The sequence below is a fragment of the Oryzias latipes genome, chromosome 16, assembly GCF_053564925.1.
Source record: "Oryzias latipes strain Hd-rR chromosome 16, Olatipes_Hd-rR_3.1".
NCBI lineage: Eukaryota > Metazoa > Chordata > Actinopteri > Beloniformes > Adrianichthyidae > Oryzias > Oryzias latipes.
In genome coordinates this window covers 12,292,790-12,319,629 of record NC_136252.1, presented here as the reverse complement: position 1 = coordinate 12,319,629, position 26,840 = coordinate 12,292,790, and the positions used below count along the sequence as shown (strand labels likewise).

Sequence of the window (26,840 nt, the reverse complement as noted above, 5' to 3'; positions counted from 1 at the left end):
GTAACACTAGTGAAGGGGATTGTGTAGCACAGAACATTTGTTAAAACACAATGGATGGAATGCCAAAATGATCCCATTTGCGAACAGCTCCAGAAAATATGAGAATGATTTGCATTTACTGTATCACACTGTCTCCAACACGTCTGTGGATCTACTCAGATTCATTTCTAATTCCGTAAAAATCGTTGTTGATTCAACTCACAGATGAAAACTAATCAGTCGAGTTACATTCTTCCTAGAGATCCATTTTACTTTTTTCTCTAAAATGGCTCCTGGTTTTCTCCTTTGACCTGTGAAATTTACCAGGGAAACATAGTAGCATAAGGTTATGTACAGGGTGATTTATTATTATTATTAACATTATTACGAATGGGAGGATTTGATCCACCAGCAGGGGGCAGCAGAGCTAGTCTGGCGCATATAAAGCTGGAGAAGCAAACGTCTCCTGCGCATGTGCAAGTTTGCCTGAAGTTTATTTTTCTTGTTGAGACCCCAGGACCTGCCGCCGTCATGCTCGGACTGCGCTCCGCCGTCTTTCGGGCTGTGACCCCGCTGAGCCGGGTGTTGGCGTGTCGCTTCTCCGCAGCTCCAATCCCGGTTCCGAACACTCAACCAGAGGTCCACTACAACAAGGTAAACGGCCGTGAACCCGCTCGGCTGCAGGTTACATTCTTGTTGTGCTTTGAAAAAAAGTGTGTTACAATCAGCGTTTAGATCCCCGGGAACTTTCTCCGGTGCAGGAGGGGGTGGGGAGGGGGTGTGTGCACGTGACATATTTGCTCGAGACGTTTTATGTAGCAAACACATTGCCTGGACTGACCTGGATTGAGTGGCCCCTCCCCCCTGGAGTCCCAAACAGGAAGTGAGTTCTGCTGCTCACTTGTTGCTCCCTTTATAAGAGCAGCTGATCTGCAGCCTTTGGCTCCAAACCAGGTGGCGTGTCTGATCGTGAACGCGCACGTGATCACTCAGCAAGCCCTGTTTTCACCCAGTTTAGGTGAAGTCAGGGGTCCTTGGACTTTAATCTGGGGTAGCATTATGCCACAAAAGGGGTGTGGGGGCAGCAAACATAAATCTGCCCTTCAGTCTGCAGCCCTGCACTCGTTCTTACACAGAAAGAACACATAGAACCATCTTTGGGTCACATTCTTCTGATATTTTCTGTTCCAGGATGCTATTGTCTGACATTAAAACCTCTGCAGTTTTATCATTATCATTTGACCCATCCGTCCATCCGTCTTATTAGTTGTCTGTTTTTCAGAGTTGATATTTTTCCTTTTTTGTATTTAAAGTCATTTCAAAGCAAAAGGTCAGTCACAACAACGTGTTTGTTTTTGTTAAAATCATAATTCTATTCACCCCACATCCCGTCCTCACTGGCAGTTCAGTACTGCAGATGCTTTTTTTTCTCCTTCTGATACAGTAAACTGTGTTAACTTGTGCTAAAGTGTCGTTTAAGTTGCTCAAATGGAGTTTTGAAGGATTGAGACAAAGGCCTGTAGTTGAACTAAAAGAACTGCTTCTGCAGAAAGGCTGATGGGTAATGAGACATCTGTCATCTTTCAGCTCTTCATAAACAACCGGTGGCAGGACGCAGAAAGCGGGAAAACCTTTCCAACCATCAATCCAGCGACCGGAGAGGTGATCTGCCAGGTTGCCGAGGCGGATGAGGTAAAGAAACACAACGTTGAGACATGAGAGATGGGATGTCTGTGTCAAAGAGTAAGTCTGATGAAGGTCGTTGCATTAGCAGAAATTTAGCACAAGACTCAATTAGTTGATATGGGAAAGTTCCAAAAATATAATTCTTTTCTTGATTCTACATAAATAATGCAAAATCAACCTTTATTTATTTTTTATTTTTTTAACCAGTCTGATGTAAACAAGGCAGTGAAGGCAGCATCTGACGCCTTCAGACTGGGATCGCCATGGCGACGCATGGATGCCTCTCATCGTGGCCTTCTGCTCAACCGATTAGCTGATGCCATAGAGAGGGATGCAGCCTACCTAGCTGTAAGTAACAGGAAGTCTGTTTGTTTGCAGCATCAGAGACTCCTGTAATCATATTCACCTAATGAACATGAAGACATGCAGATGTGGCGTGAAACGGAAAAACTGGAACCAGATGTTTCCGCTTCATTCATGTTGAAGCATCACTTTATTAGAGGGAACTTTTTAATGTGGTTCTGAGGACTGACCATGTGGTCGATCACCAAGTTCTGCTCTGGTTTGACGGTGACGCCAGAAAAAGCATGAGCTGCTGTGGTCATGAACCCTGGTCAGGTACAGCGAGGCTAATAAGTGTTTGATCCCTGCGTGATTGAAGTTCTCCACCTTAGGAACCGTGGGGGGGGGGGGGGGGGGGTCTGACATTTGCATCTTAGCTGCATGTTCACTGTGAGAGACGTCATCTACAACAAATCTGGAAATCCCACAGAAATGAAACCCATCAGAGTTGGCGCTACCATGACTAAAGAGCTCAAATGGAAACCAGTAATTATGACATCACTGACTTTATGATTTAGCATGTTTAGCAGCTTTTATGACTCCCAGCTTAATTTATACGGAGCCCGCAGAGAAACCCAATTCACCGACGGATGTCATCTAAACCGAGGAGCAACGCTGCACATGGTGAAGAGACGCTGTGGTAGAGCGGGCGACCTCTGATTGGATTTCTCACAAGTTTGGTCCCCGCCCTGTCCCCCCCTTATATCTGTGTCCTTGGGAGAGACACTGAACACCACATTGCCTCTGGTGGTTATTGGCAGGCGCCAGTGCAGAATGCCATCGGTGTGTGAACGGGAGTGTGACTGTAAAGGGCTTTGGGCCTTTAAGGAAGGTAAAAAGGAGCCATATAACCCTTCCCTCCCTCCCTCCCTCCCTCCCTCCCTCCCTCCCTCACCTGTAACTCTAAATGTATATTGACAGTAGTTTGTCCTCCTGGTCTTGTCTGTTAAATGCAGCTTTCTTCTTCTTCTGTTTCCTTACTGGATCTTTTCTGCACAAAAACCTTCCACAGGTGTTGGAAATGACATGGTGTGTACTGTTCTAGTACTTTTCTGACTTTATGAAGGCCAAAGCGTGTCCCAGTCTCAGTCCCATTCACACACTGATGGCACCTCCTCTGCCATACATGCCACCAACCTATGACCACCAGGAGCAATGTGGGGTTCTGTGTCTTGCCCAAGGACACTTCAATACATGGATGAGAACCAAACCTTCTATCAGAATTTAATCAAAACAACCGGAAATGCAGCAGCAACAGAGTTTTGTCAGCTGCAGTGTAATGAAGGTGGAGGCAGGAAAGGACAGCTCTGAAAAATTTCATGTTTAAAAAAAAAACAACACAGGGACAACCTGACAGAATAATGGAGGTATGTACAAGGCCTTTAATGAGCAAGTTTCAGTTCAAACCAGTTTCTTTTCAAATTGACCCCTGTGAGACACCGTAGGGTCTGAAACTGAGGCTCAGCTGACATGTGGGGTTTTTAGAGTCACAATCACTCTTGCTGTACTCGTTTTGATGCCTTTCTCTGTAAGCCGTGCATACATTTGAATAATAAGCTTCTGACATGTCAATGTTGTCACAGGAACTGGAGACTCTGGACAATGGCAAACCCTATGCAGTGGCTTATTCTGTGGACTTGCCTAATGTGGTTAAATGTCTCAGGTGAGCGTCACAGACTACGGCCTTTTGAAATGACTCTCAATTGGAGATAGAAAAGACCTGTACCTGAAAACTGAAGTCCCAGGACTACAGGAACAGTCTAAATCCACGTGTGCAGACTGCCGCTGCACGTGCGCAAAATCTACACGTGTGCAGAATCTACACAGCAATCAGCTCTTGTTTACAGATCAAACAGGGGCTTTTTACTGAACCACGACTGTTCCACGGTCAGTGCAGGGGGATCAGCTGACCCCAGCAACCCGTACACAGAAAAGCAAGCAACACTTAGACATGGAACCCAGATCCACCCGCCTGAGGAAAGCAGAGCACCTCCACATTCATGTCTGTGGGAAGCGGAAAAGGACTAAAACAGCCAAAGCAATAGGCTGGAATCCAGAAACATACTTCACCTTTCAGAGTATTGATGTCCCGAGAAGTGCACAAACCTGTACTTTATTCCATAAAACATATCACCAGTTACATGTTTGGATGTCAGCAACCACTGCTGCTAATGGCGTTCTTCTGAACTAATGTCAAATGGTGGTTCCATCCTCAGATGTTCAGCAGATCAGGACAGTTCAGAACAGCCTGTTGTGTTTAGCTTTTTGTGTCTGTCCTGATTAAAGTTGTGTCACTGTTTTTCTGGGGTTCGTATTGTGATGCAAGAAAAAGGTTTTCAGTTAAGAGTTTTTTCTTTCTCTTTCCTCCAAATGGTCATGTTTGGTTTGTGGTGTTTAGGTACTATGCAGGCTGGGCTGATAAGTGGGAAGGGAAGACCATCCCCATCGATGGAGATTATTTCTGCTACACCAGACATGAACCCGTGGGGGTCTGTGGACAGATCATTCCAGTAGGTGCATCGAATTGTTTATGCATGCACGGGGGTGGGTGGGGGGAGGGTGTCAGTCACTGGAGCAGTTTTATAAAAACCTTTCTGTCTCTTCTTCTTTCTCTTTCGGCTTTTCCCATCAGGGGTCGCCACAGCGAATCATCGTTTTCCACCTCACTCTATCATGGACATCTTCTACCCTAACATTAGCCAACTTCATGTCCTCTGTTAAGACATCCATATATCTCCTCTTTGGCCGTCCTCTTGCCCTCCGGCCAGGCAGCTCCATCTCCAAAATCCTTCTACCAATATATCCACTATCCCTCCTCTGAACATGTCCAAACCATCTCAGTCTGGCTTCTCTGACTTTGTCGCTAACACAGGCAACGTGAGCCGTCCCTCTGATGTACTCTTTCCTTATCCTGTCTAACCTGGTCACTCCTAAGGAGAACCTCAACATCTTCATCTCCGCTACCTCCATCTCAGCCTCTTGTCTCTGTCTCACTGCTACCGTCTCTAACCCATAGAGCAGAGCTGGTCTCACCACTGTCTTGTACACCTTTCCTTTGAGTCTTGCTGGCACTTTTCTGTCACACATCACTCCTGACACTTTCCTCCACCCGCTCCAACCTGCCTGCACTCGCCTCTTCACCTCTTTTCCACAATCCCCATCACACTGAACTGTTGACCCCAAGTACTTAAACTCCTGCACCTTCTTCACCTCAGCCCCCTGTAACCTAACGCTTCTACCTTGATCCCTCTCTCCCTCTCGTTCAGACACATGTATTCTGTCTTACTACGACTGACCTTCATACCTCTTCTTTCCAGAGCAAACCTCCACCTCTCTAGCTGTTCCTCCATCTGCTCTCTACTCTCACTGCAAATTACGATGTCATCCGCAAACATCATTGTCCAGGGAGATTCCTGTCTTACCTCGTCTGTCAGCCTGTCCATCAGCATAGCAAACAAAAAAGGACTCAAAGCTGATCCTTGGTGTAGTCCCACCTCCACCTTGAACTCCTCTGTCTGACCTACAGCACATCTCACCACCGTCATACTTCTCTCATACATGTCCTGAACTACTCTGACATACTTCTCTGCCACTCCAGACGACCTCATACAGTACCACAGCTCCTCCCTCGGCACCCTGTCATACGCCTTCTCTAAATCTACGAACACACAATGCAGCTCCTTCTGACCATCTCTGTACTTTTCCATCAACATTCTCAAAGCAAAAATGGCATCAGTGGTGCTCTTACGGGCCATGAAACCATACTGCTGCTCACAGATCTCCACCTTCTTCCTAAGCCTGGCTTCCACTACTCTTTCCCACAGCTTCATTGTGTGGCTCATCAACTTTATTCCTCTATAGTTGCTGCAGTTCTGCATGTCACCCTTGTTCTTAAAGATCGGGACCAGGACGCTTCTCCTCCATTCCTCAGGCATCTTCTCACTCTCTAAAATCCTATTGAACAACCTTGTTAGAAATTCCACTGCTGTCTCTCCTAAGCACTTCCATACCTCCACAGGTACGTCATAAGGACCAACGGCCTTTCCGCTCTTCATCCTTTTCAGAGCCTTCCTAACCTCATCCTTTCCAATCTCTGCTACTTCCTGCTCCACAACAACCACATCTTCCTCCCTTCTTTCCCTGTCATTTTCCACGTTCATCAGCTCCTCAAAATACTCCTTCCATCTTTTCTGTACACTCTCCTGGGTTGTTAGCACCTTTCCATCTCTGTCCTTAATCGCCCTTATCTGTTGCACGTCCTTCCCATCTCTGTCTCTCTGTCTGGCTAGCCTGTACAAGTCCTTCTCTCCTTCCTTTGTGTCTAACCTGTCATATAGCTCATCGTAAGCCTTCTGTTTGGCCTTTGCCACCTCTCTCTTCACTCTACGCTGCGCTTCCTTGTACTCCTGCCTACCTTCCTCAGTCCTTTCTACATCCCACTTCCTTTTAGCCAACCTCTTCCTCTGGACGCATTCCTGTACTTCCTCATTCCACCACCAAGTGTCTTTACCGTCTTTCCTCTTTCCAAATGACACACCTAGCACCTTCCTACCTGTTTCCCTGATAATTTCTGCTGTAGTTTCCCAGTCCTCTGGAAGCTCATCCTGACCACCCAGGACCTGTCTCAACTTCTGCCTAAATTCCTCACAAGTTTCTTCATTCTGTAGCTTCCACCACTTGGTCTTCTTTTCTGTTTTCCCTCTCTTCTTCTTCCTGACCTCCAGAGTCATCTTACACACCACCATGCGGTGCTGTCTGGCTACACTCTCTCCTACCACCACTTTGCAGTCATTAACCTCTCTCAAATGACCTCGTCTACATAGGATGTAGTCCACCTGAGTACTCCTACCTCCACTTCTGTATGTCACTCTATGTTCCTCTCTCTTCTGGAAGTAAGTGTTGACTACAGCCATTTCCATCCTCTTTGCAAAGTCCACCACCATCTGTCCCTCCAGATTCCTTTCCTTCACACCAAACCTGCCCATCACCTCCTCATCACCTCTATTGCCCTCACCAACATGCCCATTAAAGTCTGCTCCAATAACAACTCTCTCTCCTCTGGGAAAACTCTCTATGACTTCATCCAACTCACTCCAGAATCTCTCCTTCACTTCTAACTCACAGCCAACCTGTGGCGCATACCCACTGACTACATTCACCATCACCCCTTCAATTTCTAACTTTAGGCTCATCATCCTGTCTGAGACTCTTTTCACCTCTAGAACACTTTTTACAAACTCCCCCTTCAGAATCACTCCTACCCCGTTTCTCTTCCTATCAACACCATGATAGAACAGTTTGTATCCTCCTCCAATACTACGTGCCTTGCTGCCCTTCCACCTTGTCTCCTGCACACACAGTACATCTACCTTCCTTCTCTCCATCATGTCTGCCAGCTCTCTGCCTTTCCCTGTCATTGTGCCAACGTTAAGAGTCCCTATTCTCAAACCTATGTTCCTGCCTTTTCCCTTCTCTCTCTGGCCACGGACCCTTCTGCCTCCCCTCTTTCTTCCACCAACAGTAGTCAAATTTCCACCGACACCCTGTAGGTTAACAGCATCGGTGGCGGTCGTTGTTAACCCGGGCCTCGACCGATCCGGTATGTCTAAAGTGTTGTGGATGATTCGCATGGTTATTTTGGCAATTTTTACGCCGGATGCCCTTCCTGACGCAACCCTCTCTATTTATCCGGGCTTGGGACCAGCACAGAGGCAACTGGCTTGCAACCCCTGTGGCTAGATAAAAACCTTTCTGTCTACTGCAGTGGAACTTCCCTTTGCTGATGCAAGCCTGGAAGCTGGGTCCTGCCCTCGCCACTGGGAACACGGTGGTTATGAAGGTCGCAGAGCAGACGCCGCTGACCGCGCTCTACGTGGCCAGTCTCATTAAGGAGGTATGTTTGACTGTGTCCGGAAAACCTCAGACCCAAAGACGCGTGTTCTTTCATCATAAATTCATAAGACCCTTCAGACCCCATGACACTCCAAACACAAGGCTGGGATTATTGGGTGTGGGTGGGGGGGGGGTGTTCATGTGATTTGCATTAGACCTGGTCAAAGATGCACCGAGATGAAGTCAACATTTTCCTTTAGATCCTCCCTTTTTTCCGTGGTGACTTGTCTTCTGAGTGGACGCTGTCCCTCTGCTGCCTCTGTCTGCATGTGGACAAAACTGTTCTCCCCCCAGAAAATGCCACACTCAACAGATGAGGACAAATGTAACAAAAATAAAAAAAAATATGCTGATTTATTCTTGATGTTTGTTCAAAATGATTGTTTGAAAAAACAATCACTTGGACAAAATTGGTTTTACCTTTTTAGGTGAAGATTTTACTGGATAATCTTTAAAGTCCCACTTTGATCATGTTCTGATCTGTTGGCGAAGCGTTCCCAAACTCTAAAAACCTGTGTCGTCTTCTAGAACATAGTTTCTGTAGAGTTGTGGGTGGGACTGTTGGTTGCACTGATATCCTAATCTCTTTTACACCGCTAGCTTACAGCCCTCACAACCCCAACCTAACATTAGCGGTGTGACAGAAATGCAGAGCGATATTGGAGCCATGCAGCCAGACTGTTTAGATCCAGATGCTTTCAATGTGATCAAGTACACTCCAGGAAACACACATTCAAATCACTTCCTCATTCGCGCTGTACAAAAGGCAAATCCCATGTCTGCCTGTCTGCATGAGGAAAATCTGAAAGATTTGTGACATTCCTATATCTTCCAATAGAAGCCCAGGCGTTTATTCTAAACCTTTGGCAGCCGGCCCAGAGTTTATAAGAGACTGACGTCTCAGTGATGACAGAACGGTGATGGCCGGGAATAGGGCTGCACGATATGAGGAAAAATCGCGATATGCGATATTAGTGATCGATATTGCGATGACGATATAACTTGCGAAACATGAACAAATGGCAAAAACAACAAAAACATTTCCATTTCCCTGCAAATGTTTAATTTAAATACGAGTCAAAATACCTTAAATTATTCTCCAAATGACCCTCGTCTAATTAGGAGGGCAACATCTAACGTAAGAGCTCCATCTGATTGGTCAACAATGTAAAGAGCTCCATCTGATTGGTCAAATGCATAAAGGGATTTATTCGATTCATTAAACAGTTAAAGTTGCCATAAGATTGTTTTAGCACATTTAAGGTTTACCATTTATTGTGATTTTCGCTGACTTTTGCGATGTGGATATTGCACAGCTTGAAATCGCGATAACGATAAATTTGCGATTAATTGTGCAGGCCTTGCGGGAACATCCAAAGCCTACCAGCCAAATTAGATTTCTACTAGCCAAACATTTCTCTGGAAAATTAATTAATTCCTTTATTTAAAAACAAAAGTTATTCCCTTTATTTTAGTTGATGAGTATTCTCTCTCGACAAAACAAAACTCTATTAACAACTAAAAGTGTCGTCTTGTGTCAGGTTTTATAACGTTACAGAAATGTTTTTTTTTATTTGAACTAAAGACACTACTGATCAAAGCTATGTTTGTTTCTAGTGATTGTAATTTATTTACAGCTGGAACTTTATATTAAGAAATTGACTTTATTCAAATCATAAATGTTTTTCTTCTTCAATGTACATCAGAAGAGTAAAGATTAAAACTATTGATAACAATAAAATAATAATTTAAAAGTTTTGGCTTTTATTTATTTGCTCATTCAGGTTTGTGTCTGTGAGAGTCCGGTTCTGTTCACAGGTGGGTTTCCCTGAAGGTGTTGTAAATATCCTGCCGGGAATGGGACCAACAGCCGGTGCTGCCATTGCCAGGCACATGGATGTAGATAAAGTGGCCTTCACTGGATCAACAGAAGTAATTTTCCTTCCATACCGTTGTTTCTAAATGAACAAATTCAACCGGAGTCCTTCAAGTTTGCCGTCTAAGCCGTTAAAGTGATACTCGGGTGGGGACACGACCTGTGCTCGTCTGTCCTCAGGTGGGTCACCTCATCCAACAAGCTTCAGGAAGCAGTAACCTGAAGCGAGTTACCCTGGAGCTCGGAGGAAAGAGTCCAAACATCGTTTTGTCAGATGCCAACAGTGTGTATCCTCAGGCTCCTTTCTTTTTTCTACCATGTCCTGTCTGTATGCCTTTCCGGCTTTTTTGCTGTTATTGTGAGAAAACAAGAGGAAGAAATGAACTTTTTAGATTGAAAACAGGCATTTTGAAGAAATCTAGATCTGCTCTTTCACAGAAATCTTTAAATCAGATCTGATCTTAGCTGCTCTTTATTATGTTGCTATCAGAAGTAAATACGTGCACCGGAGCATGACATCAGTGACTCAGTGAATAAATCGGCTTCTTACACAGAATGTTGACGATGATGCTGCTTTAAAAAAAACAGTTTTTCTTTGCGAAAATTCCGGTTTTGGCTCCAGGAAGTCGGACCCACTGAACACAGTGAGACTTTGGTGTGGAAAACGTAAAATGCCGTCAATAGAATTCCCCACCTGTCCTGTAAACCTGTGAGGTGAAACAAACTGTGTATGGCTTCACAGTGTCTGTAGCTTTTTCCCAGCATGCCGACCTTGTAGTGAGCGGCGTATTTAGAAGGTGACCTCTGAAACACTGAAGGCTTCTTTCTCAGATTTGTTATCTGAAGTGTCTTTTGGTCTTCCCGCAGTGGAAGATGCTGTGGAGCAGTCCCACTTTGCTCTGTTCTTCAACCAGGGCCAGTGCTGCTGTGCTGGCTCTCGCACGTACGTCCAAGCAGACATCTATGATGAGTTTGTGGAGCGCAGCGTTGAGCGTGCTAAAAGAAGAGTGGTGGGAGACCCCTTTGACATGAAGACTGAGCAGGGCCCTCAGGTAACCCACACCACAGCGTCAGGCTAAAATCCGCTTTGACGTGAGAATTCCTGACCTTAAACTTTTGGAACGCTTCAGGTCGATCAGGAGCAGTTCAACAAGATCCTGGGCTACATCAGCAGTGGGAAAAGAGAAGGAGCCAAGTTGATGTGTGGAGGCGGCGTGGCAGCAGACAGAGGATACTTCATCCAGCCCACAGTATTTGGAGATGTTCAGGATAACATGACCATTGCCAGAGAGGAGGTGTGCTATTTCCATTATGGGAAAACAGCTTCACATGTTTCTATTAGGAAGATTGTTTTTCTGACTAAGATCCTCATTCATTTCAGTAACTGTTAACATCTCAACTCGGTTTTTTTTTGAAGCACCAGTTCGCAGCCAATGTTGTCTCGAGGTGCAACACAAAGAGGCTAAAATGATCCAATGGAGCTGCATTCATTGATGATGTCATAGTGCAGCTCGATCCTGATCACTTCTTCATAGGTTCTCCGGTCTCAGGCCAGTCAAGTACAGAGCAAAAAATATAAAAACATAACAGTTAAACTAAAGTACAATATGCTGACAAGAATAGATTTAGAATATGTTGGTCCGTGGTTGTTGGATGTAAGCGTGGGAAGTGGTGGGGGGTGGGGGTGGGGGTGGGAAAAGGCTACAGGGGTCTTCCTGAGTGCAGTCCAACGCAGAAGTGGGCACTGAGGGCCTCGTTCCTGCATGTTTTCCGACATACTCTGCTCTGGCATGTTCTGATTGGCTGGACACACCTGAACCAGGTAATCAGCCATGAGTAGGGCAAGACTATATGGAAATCATGCAGACACACCGGCCCTGAGGCCTGGAATTGCCCACCCCTGGTCTAACGGGTTAAGTGACCAACCAGATGGCATGAAAGCCATTGTCTCCACCCCCGGTATTCCCGAGCTACTGGCCTGCTTGTTCTGCAGCTGATGATGGTGATTATGCCGTGCCGGTGTCTCACCTACTTTCCTCTTACTTAGAGGTGTTTGCTACGACCTGTCGCCTGCAGGAAAAAAAACTTTTCTCTACTTTGATATTTTGTTCAGACCCCCTGCGTGCCCTCTACAAATGTGTGCATTTTTCCCCTGCATGAATTCACCTGTGAGGGCAGACTTTCTGTCTGCCTCCCAAACTAAAACAAGGAATGTTCTATTGGGGACAAAGTGGAAAGAGGGAGAAAAAACAACCTTACAGCCAGTGGAGGATCAGCCTCAGTCTCTGGATGTCATGGGGCTGGTTTGGGTGAGACGCCTTTGGGACATGGCGTAGTGGTTGGGGTCATTGACTCTGGACTATCCGATCTTGTTGGTGGTCCCCTTTTTCGGGAAAGGGGGATCAGATGGTGTGACCAGAGTCCTGTCAGTGGTCCAGAGTACTCTAAAGGGGTACAGAGAACTTGAGAAACCCCAGGACCAGTGCTTACATTTGATTTCTTTTTATCACACGTCTTTTAGATTTTTGGTCCAGTGATGCAGATTTTCAAGTTTAAAACTTTGGAAGAGGTTCTAACGAGAGCCAATGACAGCAAGTATGGCCTCGCAGCTGCCGTCTTCACAAAAGACATCGACAAAGCCAACTACGTGTCTAGTGGACTTCGCGCCGGCACCGTCTGGTTAGTAACCACTAAAGGATCTGAAGTGAAAGTTGTAGAATTGTATATTGTAGTTGAAAGAACACTAAAGATGACTCGCTCCGCAGGCTCATCAGCAGTAAAAAGGTACAAAGTTTTTGAAACTCCAAAGCGAAAAGGCAAAGGCGGATCTTATCTGCTTTTGTTCACGTTAATTCTACCAAAACTTCATAAAAAAAAACACTCAAACCATCTCTGTCATGGCAAACAAAACAAAGAAACTGCAACAAAAATCACGTCTTACTTTGAAACACCTGTATATTTTTTTAACACAATACTGTTTAAAGTTTGTTTCCCTAAAACTTGAAGTGATGACTGAAACATTTTTAGGCTATATTAAATATAAACCTGCAGACAGACTTTATTATTTGAAAATCTAAAGATGAAATAGTTTTTTCCTCTTACCTTCATTTGGTATTTTGTCTTATCTGCTGGGTCTTTTATTTTATTTTTATTATTTAGCAAATACTTTATATGTGGATTGTTTTGTTTTTCATTTGCCATCTTTTGTAAAAAGATTAAAAAAAAAAAAAAAAAAAGGTTTTCTGTTTGTTCCATTGGAATTGGAGAACAAACTTGTGTCAGAGGAATGTGGTTGATGGTGAATAGAAACTGAGGGCTGCTCATTGGGGTGGCGTGACGGTTGGCCGGCGGTTCGTTCCGGTCTCAGGTGAATAATGTGGTGATGAGTCTGTTTACCTGCAGGATCAACTGCTATGATGTGTTTGGAGCTCAGGCCCCATTCGGAGGTTACAAAGCTTCTGGAGTTGGCAGAGAGCTCGGGCAGTACGGCCTGGAAAACTACACTGAAGTCAAAACGGTATTCACTCGCTGCATACATGAAGCACCATCCGACCTGATCACACGATAAAACGCACCAAACTCCTCACATCAAGTTAATCCCACTCCATCAGAATTGCTTTTCCTTAGCATCATTAAGTGTTTGCATTACCTGGCTCCATTCTTGGATGAAACAGAACTCAGTTCTCAGACGAAGCGGTCCTCCAAGGATTCTACTGTATTTTAAGGGTTTTTACTTCATGTCTGCTCTGCAGTTCAGTTTCGTCCTTCTGCCTCAAAGCCTGAAGATGACAGTGGAGGAAATAAGTATTTGATGTGCATCGTCTTAATGGAGGGTTCATTTGAACAGTGAGAGAGAGAAAATCAAGAAACGGGCTTTAAAGAACTTCTATAAATCTTTTCGACGTGTTTATTTGCGTAAAATCTCGGCCAAACCACGAGTGTGAATTGGTGAAAGCTGATTCGATGCGGTAACCTCTGAGGGGTTATGTCGAGAGGTGAACCATCAGCAACATATTTGCATTTCATTGAGGGGAAATAAGTAGTTGAACCCTCTTGCCGGAAGGACTCTAGTACTTTGTGGCTAAACCTCTATCAGCCGCACAGAGTTTAGACATTTCTTGTAGTTGATCGGGAGGAATTCTGCTTCACTCTTCTTCCCAAATGACTCTTGGCTGTTGCTTAGCAACCCTGAGCTTCAGCTCTCTCCATAGGTTTTCTAAAGGGCTGAGATCTGGCTGGACCACTCCATGACCTCGATCTGCTTGTTCTTCAGCTGTTCTTCTTGGTTGTCTTGGCTGAATGTTTTGTGTCATTATCCTGTTGGAAGACCCATCCACCACCCATTTTAAGCCTCCTGGTGGAGGGAAAGAGGTTCTCCCTCAGGATGGTTTGGCCAAACCATAATGTTTCCACCACCATGTTTGACAGTTGGGATGGTGTTCTTGGGGTCATCGGCAAATACTTATATTCTCCTCTGTAATAGAAGAAACAAGTCTAGATTCATAATATAAATACTAAACCTTTCAATAACAAAAAAACAACAACATTCTAGTCCTTCAGAAATTGGAAAATAAACAAGCTTTCAGTTGTAAGACCTACTGATTGGTGAAAAAACTCCACAAACCTGTGCTTTCTTTTAGGTGACCATCAAGATACCCCAGAAGAATTCTTAGGTTGGAAGCTGTTGATGGGAAACAAAAGGATGTGACTTGTATGATCCTGAATCTTTCTGGATGATTCTAATCATCTCACGTTGAATCCAATCCTGGAGATCTTTTCCTGAACTGGAAGAAGCTAATGTAGCTAACGTAGAGGAAGACGATCACGCCAACAGTTGCTATGCTTTGAAATGCATTATGTTGAGTGGATTCCTGCAAAGATCATTGTTTGTTGTGAAACATTAAGCTACAATTGTAACCGTACAGTTTTATTTGGTAATTTCCTTAAATAAAGGCAAATACAACTCTGCTGTTGTCCTCTCTGCTTTGGTTTCATGAGAGGAAGTTGGATATGAGGTAAAGTTATGGTTGAAGTGTGACAGTTTAGTTGCAACAATACCTGTGGAGGCAGCTTTAGAGGTGGGACAAAGTCACAAGTAAGTCTCAAGTCTTTGTCCTCAAGTTCAAGTGAAGACCAGCAAGTCCTTTCAACAGAGAAATATTTACAGACCATGTGTGCTTCTAGTTATCTAAATTTTGCAGGCATATTAGGTAAATTCCCTCTGAGCTCATGCATCCTCACTGTAACCCTTGTGCTATCCTAGGCATTTTAACATTCGGAAGTTGGGTCATCTAGACCCTCTAAACAGTGCGTTAAAACTTTTTCTTCAATGATTTATGAACCTCACTGGTGTCCATGGATTACACAAAATCTTTCCAACTTTATCATGGTAGGGACGTCAATGTAAGGGTGGGGTCATCTAAGATAGCAAGAAGGGTTAAAACCCCAAAATAATTTCTCAGAAGCAAAAGCCAAGTTTACTTCGTCTGGAATCGTGGTTACCTGGAGATGGAAGGGAACCAAAGTTCATCTGTGGGCCTGTCCCTTCAGGGTTTGCCACAGCGAACCAGCTTTCACTGATTCACTTTAACGGGGCGGCCGTGGTGCAGGGGTGGGACAGTTGACCTCTGATCAGAAGATTGCAGGCTCTGTGATCCCCTTGCCCACCCATGTGTGTCTTAACACTGAACCCCTCACTGCCTCTGGTGGTTACAGGTTGGCGTCAGTGTTCAGCAGCAGAGCCTCCATCGGTGTTTGAACAGGATTGACTGTAAAGCATTTGGGCCTTCTAAGAAGGTGAAATGCTATGCAACTATAAATTTATTTACATGGGTGGTTTGGCAGACTTTTTAGCCGGATGCCCTTCCTGATGTGGCAGATGGGTAACGATGCCACCCCAGGTACAGATACTGTGTTCCGGGGAACCCAAAGGCTAATTAACAAAAGAATGTTTACCAAAATGACACCAAGACATGGTTCCAGTTAATTATTTTATTAAAGCTAAAACTAGTGAGGGGGGGGTGCCACTTTGGGTTGCAGGGTAACTGGAATAACTTGTCAAAGAATATGAAAAAATTATTAGCAAAAGGATATTAAAATAAAGTTATGCGAGCCAGAATGGTTATTCTGACCAATAGAATGAGTAGCTGCTGTTAAGCCTCAGGTCCTCTTATACCGTTCAAATTCTGGTTTCTCCTTAAATGCTTGTATAGACAGAAGAGGACTTGCTATTGACACTACGTAAGAACCATTCAGGACCTAAGGAAAGGACTCAGACGTTTGGTCCAGCCAAACTCTGCCTCTGATGCTGATGTTCTTCACAGATGACCGCAGACGCATGAAAGAAACAAGTCAGAGGTTTTAAAGATCGACTCAGTTTATTCAACAATGTCTGAACAAAGTTCGTCAGTCAAAGTCCTGTCCCGGTTTGTTTTTAGGTGATGTTCTGTAGAAACACACCCCTTCCATTTTTCACTCAAGGAGAATCTTCTGGAACCAGATCTCTAAAGCAAATAAAAGGTTCTGAGATGACCCATTGCAGGGTTTGGAAGGAGCCGCCTGCTGTCCTGGGGTTATAAAAGATAAAGTAGCAGCCTGTTTTCTGAGTCTGTAATCGGACACCAGAACATGACATTCTCTTCAGAAAGCTTTTTCAAGACACTGGAACAAGCCAGCATTTCCCAAGGAATAACTAATGACCTGGGTCATCTTTCTTGGTCTGCTTCACCACAACCCTCAAACTCTGCATGTCCCAGTCAGGCAACACTTCAGCCCACTGCCGGTCCGCCAGCCGGCTGCTCTCCGTGTCTGAACTGCTGCCAAAAGTCACTGTAGTGGAGCGGTTCGAGTTGACTCCATCCTTCAACCCCGAGCCAAAAAACAGAGCCCCTTCAGTTGTATCCAACTGTGCTTCTGGCTCTTTGTTGAACCAGGAACCATCTGTACTTTGGTCCAACTTTAACTCTTTATTTAGACAAATCCAGCGTTTTGACCCAGCTGCCTTGTTTGAGTCATGGCCTCTGATCATGACATCATCTCCATGATGTCCTTCACTGGATAGGGAATCAACAGCTCGCACTGATATGTTGTCAGATGTGGATCTGTTGAAACACACGTGCTCTTCTGACCACAGCTCATTGTTCCAGTTCCTCAACTCTAAGCCCCCAGTGTCTGAAACTCTGACTTCAGAAAAAACTGGAGGATTTCCACGCAAGTGACTGGTGGCGAGCTGAACACCTCCGTCTCTAAGACCAGAGCTACTTTTTCCAAGAGAGGGGCTAAGGCTTTCTATATCAGTGAAAGTAGCTACATCACGCTTCTGCCCTTCGAGGGGTTCCTGTTCACGGGGAAGTGCACCAGTAACTGCCCCACACATAATGTCGGAACATTTGGCGCCCATGGGGTCACCTGCGGGGGGAATGTCACCTCGAAATCCAGGAGTGCTACCAAAACGAGAACTTCTTGCAAAAGTGGATGTAAACCCATCGATCAAAGTGTTGCTGCCTTTGTCATGTGATAAACTCATCTCGGTTTTCTTCAGGTGTGGGAGGTCGTCAGCGGGGGGAGCACTTTCATTCCGGTGTGATCGGCCTTCATCTGATAGAGCCATGTCAAGGGGAAAAAGTTTTTTCTGACCAGGCTCGGCTTCCAAGCCAGCCAAATCTGCCAGTCTTCTCTCCTTCACTTGGTCCAGGCTGAATCCAGTCAAATTCCACGGCTTCTCATCCCTGAGGTCGACTCTCAATTTCTCCTGATCGTCATCTTTGACGTCACTCAGAAAAGTCTTATAACTTTTATAGTACGATTCCTTTTCTTGGTGCCTCTCTTTTCTATCAACCACTTCTCCATCCGGAGCTGGGAGATCAAGGTCTTCCTTTTCTGGTCCGTTTTTTTGACCAACATTCCAGCCTAAACTTCTGACTTTGCTCTTGAGCACTAGAAAGAAAGTAAAGATTACAACAATCACGTCTGGCATCCCATCAAACTGCACCTTTGCTTATCCTAATTGCTGCTACTGTCATTGTCACTTTTGCACATTTGCACTTTTACAACAGCCACTCGACATCTTGTGTTTTTGTGTGTATGATGTGAGTGAATTGTTTTGTTTCCTCTATACTTTTGGGCATTCGGAGCAGACAGCAAAGAAAGAATTTCATTGTGCAGGGAAACCCGTTTCTTTACTGTGCATATGATAATAAACCCTTTGAATCTTGAATCAACACCTGGAAAGCCACGTGTGTGCATCCGTGTCCGTGTGTGTGTCTGGTTTACCCATCGATTGTATATAGACAACTGGACAGAGTGAGTGAGAGTCACCCATAGTCACCCAGTTCCAAACATTTTTCTGGGATAGGTCCGTTGCCATGTTGGAACCAGACAACCTCAGTAAGCTATGATTGGTCTGAGTTGGTTTGAGTCCACATTTCTATGGCAGCTCCTGTTGCCAATCAGTAGTGACTATGTTGGAAGGACACACCCCTTCCATTGAAAGCAGGCTAAGGAGAATCTGTCAATCATGTGGTCCAAACATTTGACATGACACCACCTACTATTACTGAGGCATCTGATTGGGCAGTTTATAACTTGAAAAACTTGCACTACAGCAAAAGTATGAAAGAAAATTATTTTTAAGAAGAATTTAAGGGTTTTACAAAAAGAATGTTTATTCTCACCAATAGAAAGAGTAACAGCTGTTTCTCTATAGAAGTCTATGGGATTTTGGCTTCTTGGAGCCAGCAGGTACTTCCTGTTTGGAACACGAGGAGGGGTCACTCAGTCCAGTTCTGATATACAGTCAATGGGTTCCTGCTTAGCAGGTCACAGTTGAAGTAACAAAAAATCTCATTTTAGCCAACGCAGATTGTCCACACATCTGTGTGTGAAGCTCTGGGAATCAATCTGGCCGAAAAGCCTAGATATGACTACTGGCTGAGCAGCAGGTCCAGCCATGTTAAGGGTTCAAATCCCAGGGTTCCTGTTGACGAGGGACTGATCTAAGCTCTCCAATCAGGATAATTGTGGCTGCATTTTATGAAGTTAGACAGAATGGGTGTGGCATGTTGGGAGGCACAAAAAAAATCTGCTCAGGAACAAGGAATAAGTTCAGGTTTTAACATTCACATGCCACTAAATGTACTTCAATGTGTCACTTAAATGTGATGCGTTTCCTGTCATCACTGGTACAACTTACAGCTTTCAGAGTCTGAACATTCAAAATCACAGCAGGAGCACAAGGATGGCGGGGCTGAAAGCTCCTCCCACCTGTAAAAAAATAAAAATTGTGCCATTTATTGTACTTCATCACTTCATGTGTTAGTGCTGCATAGGAATCCAAATGTAAACAAATCTTTGACTTTGGGATGTTCCTTTAAGGCATCACAGCGATTCTTCCTCCTCACACCAACACCCTCATGTCCTCCTCTCTATCCATGAATCTCCTCTTTGGTCTTCCTCTTTCCTGGCAGCTCCAACCTCAGCATCTTTTCACCAACATCCTCTCATTGTGTTCAAACATCTCCATCTGCTTCACACATCACACCTGAAACATCCTTCCACTCGTTCCAACCGGCTTCAGAGTCCTCCTCACCTCTTTTCTACGCTTAGTTGTTCTGGACTGTTGACCCTAAGAACTTAAAGTGCTCCAGACTTCCTCATCCAAAGCACACCTACTCTGAGGACCCCGTCATTGATTTTCTGTAGATCTACTAAAGACAGTGGAGTTCCGGACCCACTCGGTTCTTCTCCAGAAGCAAAGCAAATATTGCATCTGTGGTTTTCTTTATTCCATACCTCCATAGGCATTTTGTCAGGACCAACTAGCATCTTCTCTTCAGTCTTCCCCACTTTATTCTTTGTGACTTTTGCACAACAGCCCCCTCTGTAGTCACACTGGATCACCTCATCCACCTCTCCAGAATTTCTCCTTCCTGTAGCTGAGATCTCTAGAACAACTGACAGCATTCTCTCTTTCCAGCTCCACCTCCACAGCAATTGGGGAAAAATTACATTTTCTTGCCTTCATTTTTTAAAAGTTTTTTAATCCCGATACTAACCTGCCAATTGCCTTGTTGTAGTTGCAGGCTTTTGCCGTTACAGAAACGTCGAGACTGACCGAAAGGGAACAATGGAGGTACAGCATCTGCACCAACAAAGTACCGATAAAAATCCACATTCAAAAAAAGGTGAACAGTATAACATTTTGTTTGCATGACAAATAGTGACATTTTGAAAAGATACCATTAAAAAATAGACAAAATTAAGCCATTTTATTTTATGTGTATTTAGGCAGCGTGGAACTGGATTTAGTTCAGGTTATTTTCATTTGTCAATATTCTATTTTATTGATTTATTAGCTTCATTTCACACAGCAGCATAAAAGGAGGACCTACATTCAAGCTTTTCTGTTGATCATCAACAAGATAGAACCTGCAAATGTTGAAAGAAAGCAACTTGTTGGTCTATATGAACAACTACTTTAATGGTTAGAAGTATGAAGTAGGTGGCGAGTCAATAGTGTTTGAAAAAACAAACAAGCCCGAGCACAAGTAATATCTATGCATAAGTAATACTAAGTTTGTAATAATGGGACTTTAATATTGTGTCAGTTAGTCAGACTTAAATGAAAATGGTGTTTTTAACACGTTCTTGTAGCATTTTCTAATGGAGGACATTTATAAAAGAATTTAAGATAAAAGCAGCATTTCTGAGTATTTCTTCAAATCAGGGTTAATTTTTACTATTAGTGTCAGGTTTTTGTGGGGCAGACTAACAAATGCGTGAGAGCGATGACAGGACAGGAATGGTGAGACGGTGGTGCGGTATCCAGGCAGCTGGAGCCGGGAAGCTGGCTGAAAGGATGGAGATGGCAGTGGTTCACACCTGCTTTTACTTTCTTTAACTAAAATTACAAATAATGGAATATATTTAACAAATACGCCTCAATAAAAATTTTTGCAGAACAATGCAACAGATGTTTTGTGAGTCACGCACTTGGCAGAGCATTTTTGGTAGGAGTGTGAGGAAAAATCCATTTGGTGATATGGCATTTCATTTGGGGATACTTTTTATCGATTTAAAAGGCTGTCAAGGTGATATTTAATTATTTGAGCATCCTTTAGCGTCAGACTCATTTTCCACTTAAACCCCCGACCGCTAGTCGGCAGCGCGCACTGAGCCTGAGCAGCTGTACACCGCAAAAAACAACGATCCAAGATCTCAGTGAGAAGCAGCTTGTTTGTATTTTGGACAAACGATTTGGCTAAACTCAGGTTTTATTGGAATCTGTCTAAATTATACCCAGAGTAGGACAATGGAAAATATCTAGAGATCCATGGCTCCAGTTTTGTTTCCAGAAATGGGTTAAGTGTATTTTTAAAATCATGATCAAGTGAAATAAGTCAAATTCGGGACTAACTTTTAAAGTTCAGAGATCTGTTTGTGTCCAGTTTAGTTTTGGGATTCTATAAATAGACTTACAGTTTCCAAAATAATCCCCAGGATATTCTTTTTGTAACTGTCTTATACATTTATATGGGAGGTGACTGTTGGTGCATGACCCAAAATAAGTTAAAAATGTTCTTACTTGTGAGACTTCTCTGAAGAGAAAAGCATCCACAGAGAACTTCAACACACTGCCTCCTCCTGAGAGGAACTGGGATCTGCTCCCCTCTCTGACACTGTCCATCATGCAGCTGCAAAGAAAATGGCCGCGTTACTGGGGCTCCTACATATGAACACCAGTTTTTTTCTGCATTTACCAGGATGTACAAAGATCAGTGCGGACATGAGAACTACAGATCCATGTGAAACTCAACAGTAAACTGGCATTGGCTAGTCCGGGACCAGAGTCACCCTGTGGTGAAATGACAAAGAATCCTTGAATCTTAAAATGTTCTGCTGACTAAATATTTAGTTGGGAGCCAAATGTTTATTTTGGATATAAATATTTGTTTAGATTGGACAATAAACATTTAGGTGAGATCTAAATATTTAATTTGCAAACTAAATGTTTAAATTTTATAAAAATACTTAAACTAAAAATTCGGCTTGTAATCTAAATGTACAAATATAAAAACATTCAAATTTAAATGAAATATTTAGCTTGCCGACTACAAATCTTACATTTACCAACTAAATACTTAAACACATAACTATTGCTGTTAATATTTGACTCTGCAGCTTTACAAATGGCCCCCTGTACTCCTAAAGACACTGCCATACCTCCACAGGTATATCATCAGGACCAAGTGCCTTTCCACTCTTCATCCTCTTCAAGGAGGATGAATCAAATGATTCTCATGTTTGGTTTGTCAAAGATCTAACTCTCTGCATTTATCTGGATCCGGGACCAGCAAATGAGACCCTGGCTTCGGCCTGCTACTTATGACAAAATATTCATCAATTCATGTTTATACTCTTATTGTAAGGAGACCGGAACCAATATGAACCTACATGAGCAAAATATGCAAATACGCCTGAAGGTCTGTTAAAAACTGGTATGTCAGCCGATAGAAATGTGTGCCTGTTACAAACCCAGAGTTGTTGATGATGTCCACTTCAAGTGAGTTGGTTGGATCTTCAGAGCTTGTAGCATGGCATGACTCCACATGAAGCTTTTCTCCAGCCAGCAGCACTCCAGCCCGAGCCACAAAATACACCGACTCCCCCAGCAGGAATGTGTGGCCTGGAGGGAGGGGCTCCCAGTTGGCTTCCAGAGGGGAGTTAAAAAAAATAAAAGTCGTTAAAAGTCATTGAACAAATTTGTAGTTTAGGGTTTGTAGTGAATGAATACAACTGTGGGGTTATACAACAGTTTTGTTTGATTTAACTCTTTTTTTCCAATCCGTGTGCTTATTATATATCACATAATTATACCCACATTTGCATAAACAGCACAGCTGATGACTTTATGGAGACGATCCTTACCATTGCAGACGGTGAGGCTGAATGTTAGTTTACTCCTGATGCGCTTCAGGAATGTCGTATGCTGAACCTGTGGTGCGAAGCCAACTTTGTACGAGTAATGAAATCTGGAACATTTTATAAAGTAAAGATGAACCTCAACAAGCAGATCAAAAGCAGGTTGAAAAAAAATGAACCGCTGTAAACCAAACTTAATGTACAAGAAGATTTCAGCTTCCATTTACATTTGATTGAACAGTAACATGTCCAGTTTAGCTTTCCACATGCTGCAAACAGTATGTGGAAAAATCCAACGTTCTGAATCCCAAATAGTCCAAGCTGTTCCCAATGTAACCTCCATTAATTGGAAACAGGAGTTTCCATCAACTCAACAGGTCAAACGAGTCTCTGCTGTTGGATTGTGGACAGTCTTGATTAAGACAAAGGTGCTTTAAGATTGCAACTGCTAACAGGTAAAAAAATAAAATTAAATTAAAAAAGCTAAAAGACCAGATCAAAAACTGTTAAAGTTCCAGTGACAACAGTGCATACTGGACAGCAACACCTCTGTGGCCAGGATAGTAAGTGAGGTGAAAAAAAAAATATCCATGAACCACCACCAAGGAATCCTTTTGAACCTTCTGGTGGCAACATCTCTAGACAAAGAGTCCAAACACTGCACACTGCTGGGCTCCTCCAACACAGATCAAGGGGGGACTCCACTTCTCCAGATAAGGCCAGCAAAAGCCTCTTTGTCTGGACAAGGGAAGAGCATTCAGGCCTTCTATTTTAGGGTCTAAAATAAAAGTTACATCTTTGGCTAGTTTTCCTTTATTTGGTATTAAAAGGCGAAGCCTTCAACCCTAAGAACACCATCACCACTGTCGAGCATTGTTGTGAGGAATGGGGAGCCTTAACACATTAAACAGCATCATGAAGAATGAGTGACATCACACCTCAAAAACATCAGTCTGTGAGAAACTGGGCTCCAACAGACAAATAAGCATGACAAACACTCAGCAGCAGAGCCAAAGAAATAGACTAAAATGGGAACGTTTTGCCGAGGTCCAGCCAAAATTCACTGAGAATCTGTGGAAGGAGCCAAAGCTCAGAATGATGCCAAGGAGACCCTTCTACCTGACAAAGTTGGACATCATCCCTAAAGGCGAGAGTGCAAGAATACCAGTGGAGACATACAGGCAGCAGTAAAAGCATTTATTGTTGCTGTTCTGTGAATTAGAGAGGAGTATGGATATTTACAGACCCGTCACTTTATGTGAAAATGCAAGTAGAAACTGAAACCATCTGAACTCCAAAGATGAGACACGTCTGTTAAATAAAAGTAACTGATTAAACATTGGCTATAAATAATCAAGCTCCACTGTACATTCATACTAAATAGAGTCACACACTGTGCACAAGAGATTTAGTTTTAAGTGATCACACTCACCTGGATGTTGACTTGAGCTAAAAACAGTTATGAATTTTTGAAGATGGAATGTAGCAAATAAAAGTATCAGAATGTGATTCCTGAACTTAATTTTACTGGGATCTACGGTAAATACCAGATTTTTGAAAAGTGATAGAGTACAGGTGGGATTTAGATTCTAAATACAAAACGTTACTATCCAGCACTAATTTTTACTTGTTCATTTTGACTGATTTTAATTAACTTTTCTAAATCAGTGGAGAGTTCAAATCCTCACCTGTTGTAATGGCAGTGAATGGGAAGCTTGAGGGGCCAAGCTCTGATGACGTGATCTTGTGGAGATGGCGTATAGCTCAGTAAATAGGTATATACCAACTGACCACCAACAACCTGAGTAGAAACAACAAAAAAAAAAAATTCTATTCATCCCTAAAGAAAAAAAGTTTTTGAAAATTAACCACTATTCTTTAGAAAGGACCATTGAAATACTAGAAACTAAAAGACGACGGCCAGACCCAACGCATCACAAATAGCATTAACTCCTGTGCGGAGATCACTGTGCATACCCAAAAGGCACGGCGTTTCTCCAACAACAAGCCCTGAGGGACCCTTGAGCTCAAAGCTCTGCAGAACTAGAACAAGAGGGCTTTGGCATAAGGGGGCAGAGAGGAGAAGAAGAGGGTTCAGCATCAACTGCAGCACAAGACCCGGCAGGCCAAGGACGACTACAGGAAGAAGCTGGAGGAGCAGCTGGAATAAAAGTTCCAGTGGCAACATAAGGGCCAGACCGACAGCTGAGGGAGAGCAGTGCTCGACCAATGAGCTAAACCGATTTTTCAACAGGTTTGACTCCAGTCCCCCCCCCCTTCACATATCACCAATCCAGCGGCCACACCCCCCCTCCCACCTCACACCCCCAGACTCCACCACCTATCCCCCATCCACCTCTTCCTTTCATTGGATCAAGTGAGGGTGGGAAAGCAGGAACGCTGAAGGCCCAGATGCCTCCAGATGCTCAGGTATTGTGCGAACCAGGTCTGATGTACTCAGCTATCACCTGTGCCTAAGCAAGACAAAAGAGATGTTGCTTGACCGATGAAGAGCGTTGGCCCCTGCAAAATATTTATTGTAGAAAGAATATGCTGACGAGTCTTCATTACCAGCTGATAAATGGAGACATTTACGATTTTTTGAGAGACAGCCCTTTGCAGCCGTTTCCACCTGCAGCTGAGGAGGACACTTCCCCCTAAAAATGCAAAAAAAAGTCCCTTTGTGTTCATTAAAAGTGACTAAGATAAGATGACTAAGATGCTGAACTGTTTGGGTCACAGTGAGATGATTGTGAGAAAGTCTGGATTTTATTACCAGCAGAGCGGAGCAGGAACTAAGCCTCTCCATCCTTTAAGGGAAAAGTATTTCATGTGAATCTTGTGTTTAGGTTTTATAGATTTTTGATTGAGCATCTGTGTCAAACCGAGTCAAATGTGGCGCTGAAGGCTGACAGGTGACCATGTGTTGCGCGTCACGGCGTCTCACCTGAAGGTCCCCGCCACACTGCAAAAGCCCATAGTGGAAATAGATGAATCTAGAGGTGACCTCGGTGGGCCCGCAGGAGCCCAGGCGGAACATCATGGATGGCACGGTCCAGGCCCCGAGTCGGTGGAGGTCAACGCGCACAGAGACCGCGTCCATCCCGCACCGGGCCTCCACGGCGCGTGCCCCCACATCACGTGGACTTTGCTGCTGAGTCTCTGGCGGGATGAGCAGCGCGGTCAGTCCGGCAGGTACTGCCGCTTGGAACGGAGCGGGCCTGAACAGCTCTGGGGGCACGAGCGGGCCGGATGCGTGCAGGAAAATGGGCAGGCGATAAAACGCAGTGACTCCACCCGTCTCTGACTTTGTGGAGTCTGCATCCTCCGTCCAGATCCGACGTGCAACCGGGCCTCCCGGTGCCCCGGAGCACGACATCCCCAGAAGCAAAACAAGCAGCAGCGGCGGCAGCAGCATGTCTGCAGCGGGAACAGACGACAGAGCGAAAGGAGCTGCAGCCGCCAACAACAGCTGAACCATCACCCAGGTGTGCAGCATTAGTGCACCTGTGGCCCCGTTGATTGGCTCGTGTCAGGAGAGAAGGAGACGCGAGATCACGTGCTTCATAATAACCCACTATGACCAAAGGAAGGTTTATTTAAGTGCACGTGGAAACCTCTACAATTCAAGGAAAATACAAAGTACATGTTGTTAAAAGCTATCAGACACTAAAGGGCTCTCTTCTTTACAAATGCTTTCATCTTTTCATGGATTTTCTTAATATTCTTCAATATATATTCTTCAAATGCAGGCGGGGCCTTCTGATTGAAAGATTCCAGGTTCTATTCCCGCTTCGCCCATTTGTCGAAGGGTCCTTGGGCAGGACACTGACCCTCACCTTGCCTCTGGTGGAAGGTTGGGGCCAGTGTTTGGCAGCAGAGCCGCCATCAGGGTATGTATGGGATATGGTGTAAGGTATAGAAGTGCTGTACAAGTACACACCATGTACCCGAATACTTCTGTATAACAGACAAATGTCAACACAGTGATCCTAACACTCATTTAGTGCTGGGTTGATGGGCTGCCATGTTTCAACACATTGCCAATCATCTTTTGACCTAGCCACATGCAGTGGTCTTTTCATTACGATTTTATTGTTTTAAGGCAAAAGAAAAAAAGCTGTTGTTTTCTAGGACATAATTTTTG

At 44.1% G+C, this 26,840-nt stretch overlaps 2 protein-coding genes across 2 annotated transcripts; one reads left to right on the top strand and one right to left on the bottom strand.

Annotated features, from left to right (window-relative positions):
- The first annotated feature begins 396 nt into the window (after window positions 1-396).
- Window positions 397-14,741, top strand: LOC101172271 (aldehyde dehydrogenase 2 family member). Its single transcript, XM_023963887.2, has 13 exons — window positions 397-633; window positions 1,567-1,671; window positions 1,873-2,013; window positions 3,591-3,670; window positions 4,406-4,517; window positions 7,772-7,900; window positions 9,718-9,831; window positions 9,956-10,058; window positions 10,643-10,827; window positions 10,906-11,070; window positions 12,297-12,454; window positions 13,178-13,292; window positions 14,416-14,741. The coding sequence occupies exons 1-13, from the start codon at window positions 511-513 to the stop codon at window positions 14,446-14,448; spliced, it is 1,563 nt and encodes a 520-aa protein (XP_023819655.1). The 5' UTR covers window positions 397-510; the 3' UTR covers window positions 14,449-14,741.
- Window positions 14,742-16,133: 1,392 nt separating this feature from the next.
- On the bottom strand, window positions 16,134-26,237 carry LOC101172017 (uncharacterized). Its single transcript, XM_004077728.5, has 8 exons — window positions 25,641-26,237; window positions 24,382-24,494; window positions 22,700-22,803; window positions 22,307-22,481; window positions 21,357-21,465; window positions 19,828-19,913; window positions 18,966-19,036; window positions 16,134-17,710 (listed from the first exon to the last, which is right to left on the bottom strand). The coding sequence occupies exons 1-8, from the start codon at window positions 26,190-26,192 to the stop codon at window positions 16,467-16,469; spliced, it is 2,454 nt and encodes an 817-aa protein (XP_004077776.2). The 5' UTR covers window positions 26,193-26,237; the 3' UTR covers window positions 16,134-16,466.
- Window positions 26,238-26,840: the final 603 nt, after the last annotated feature.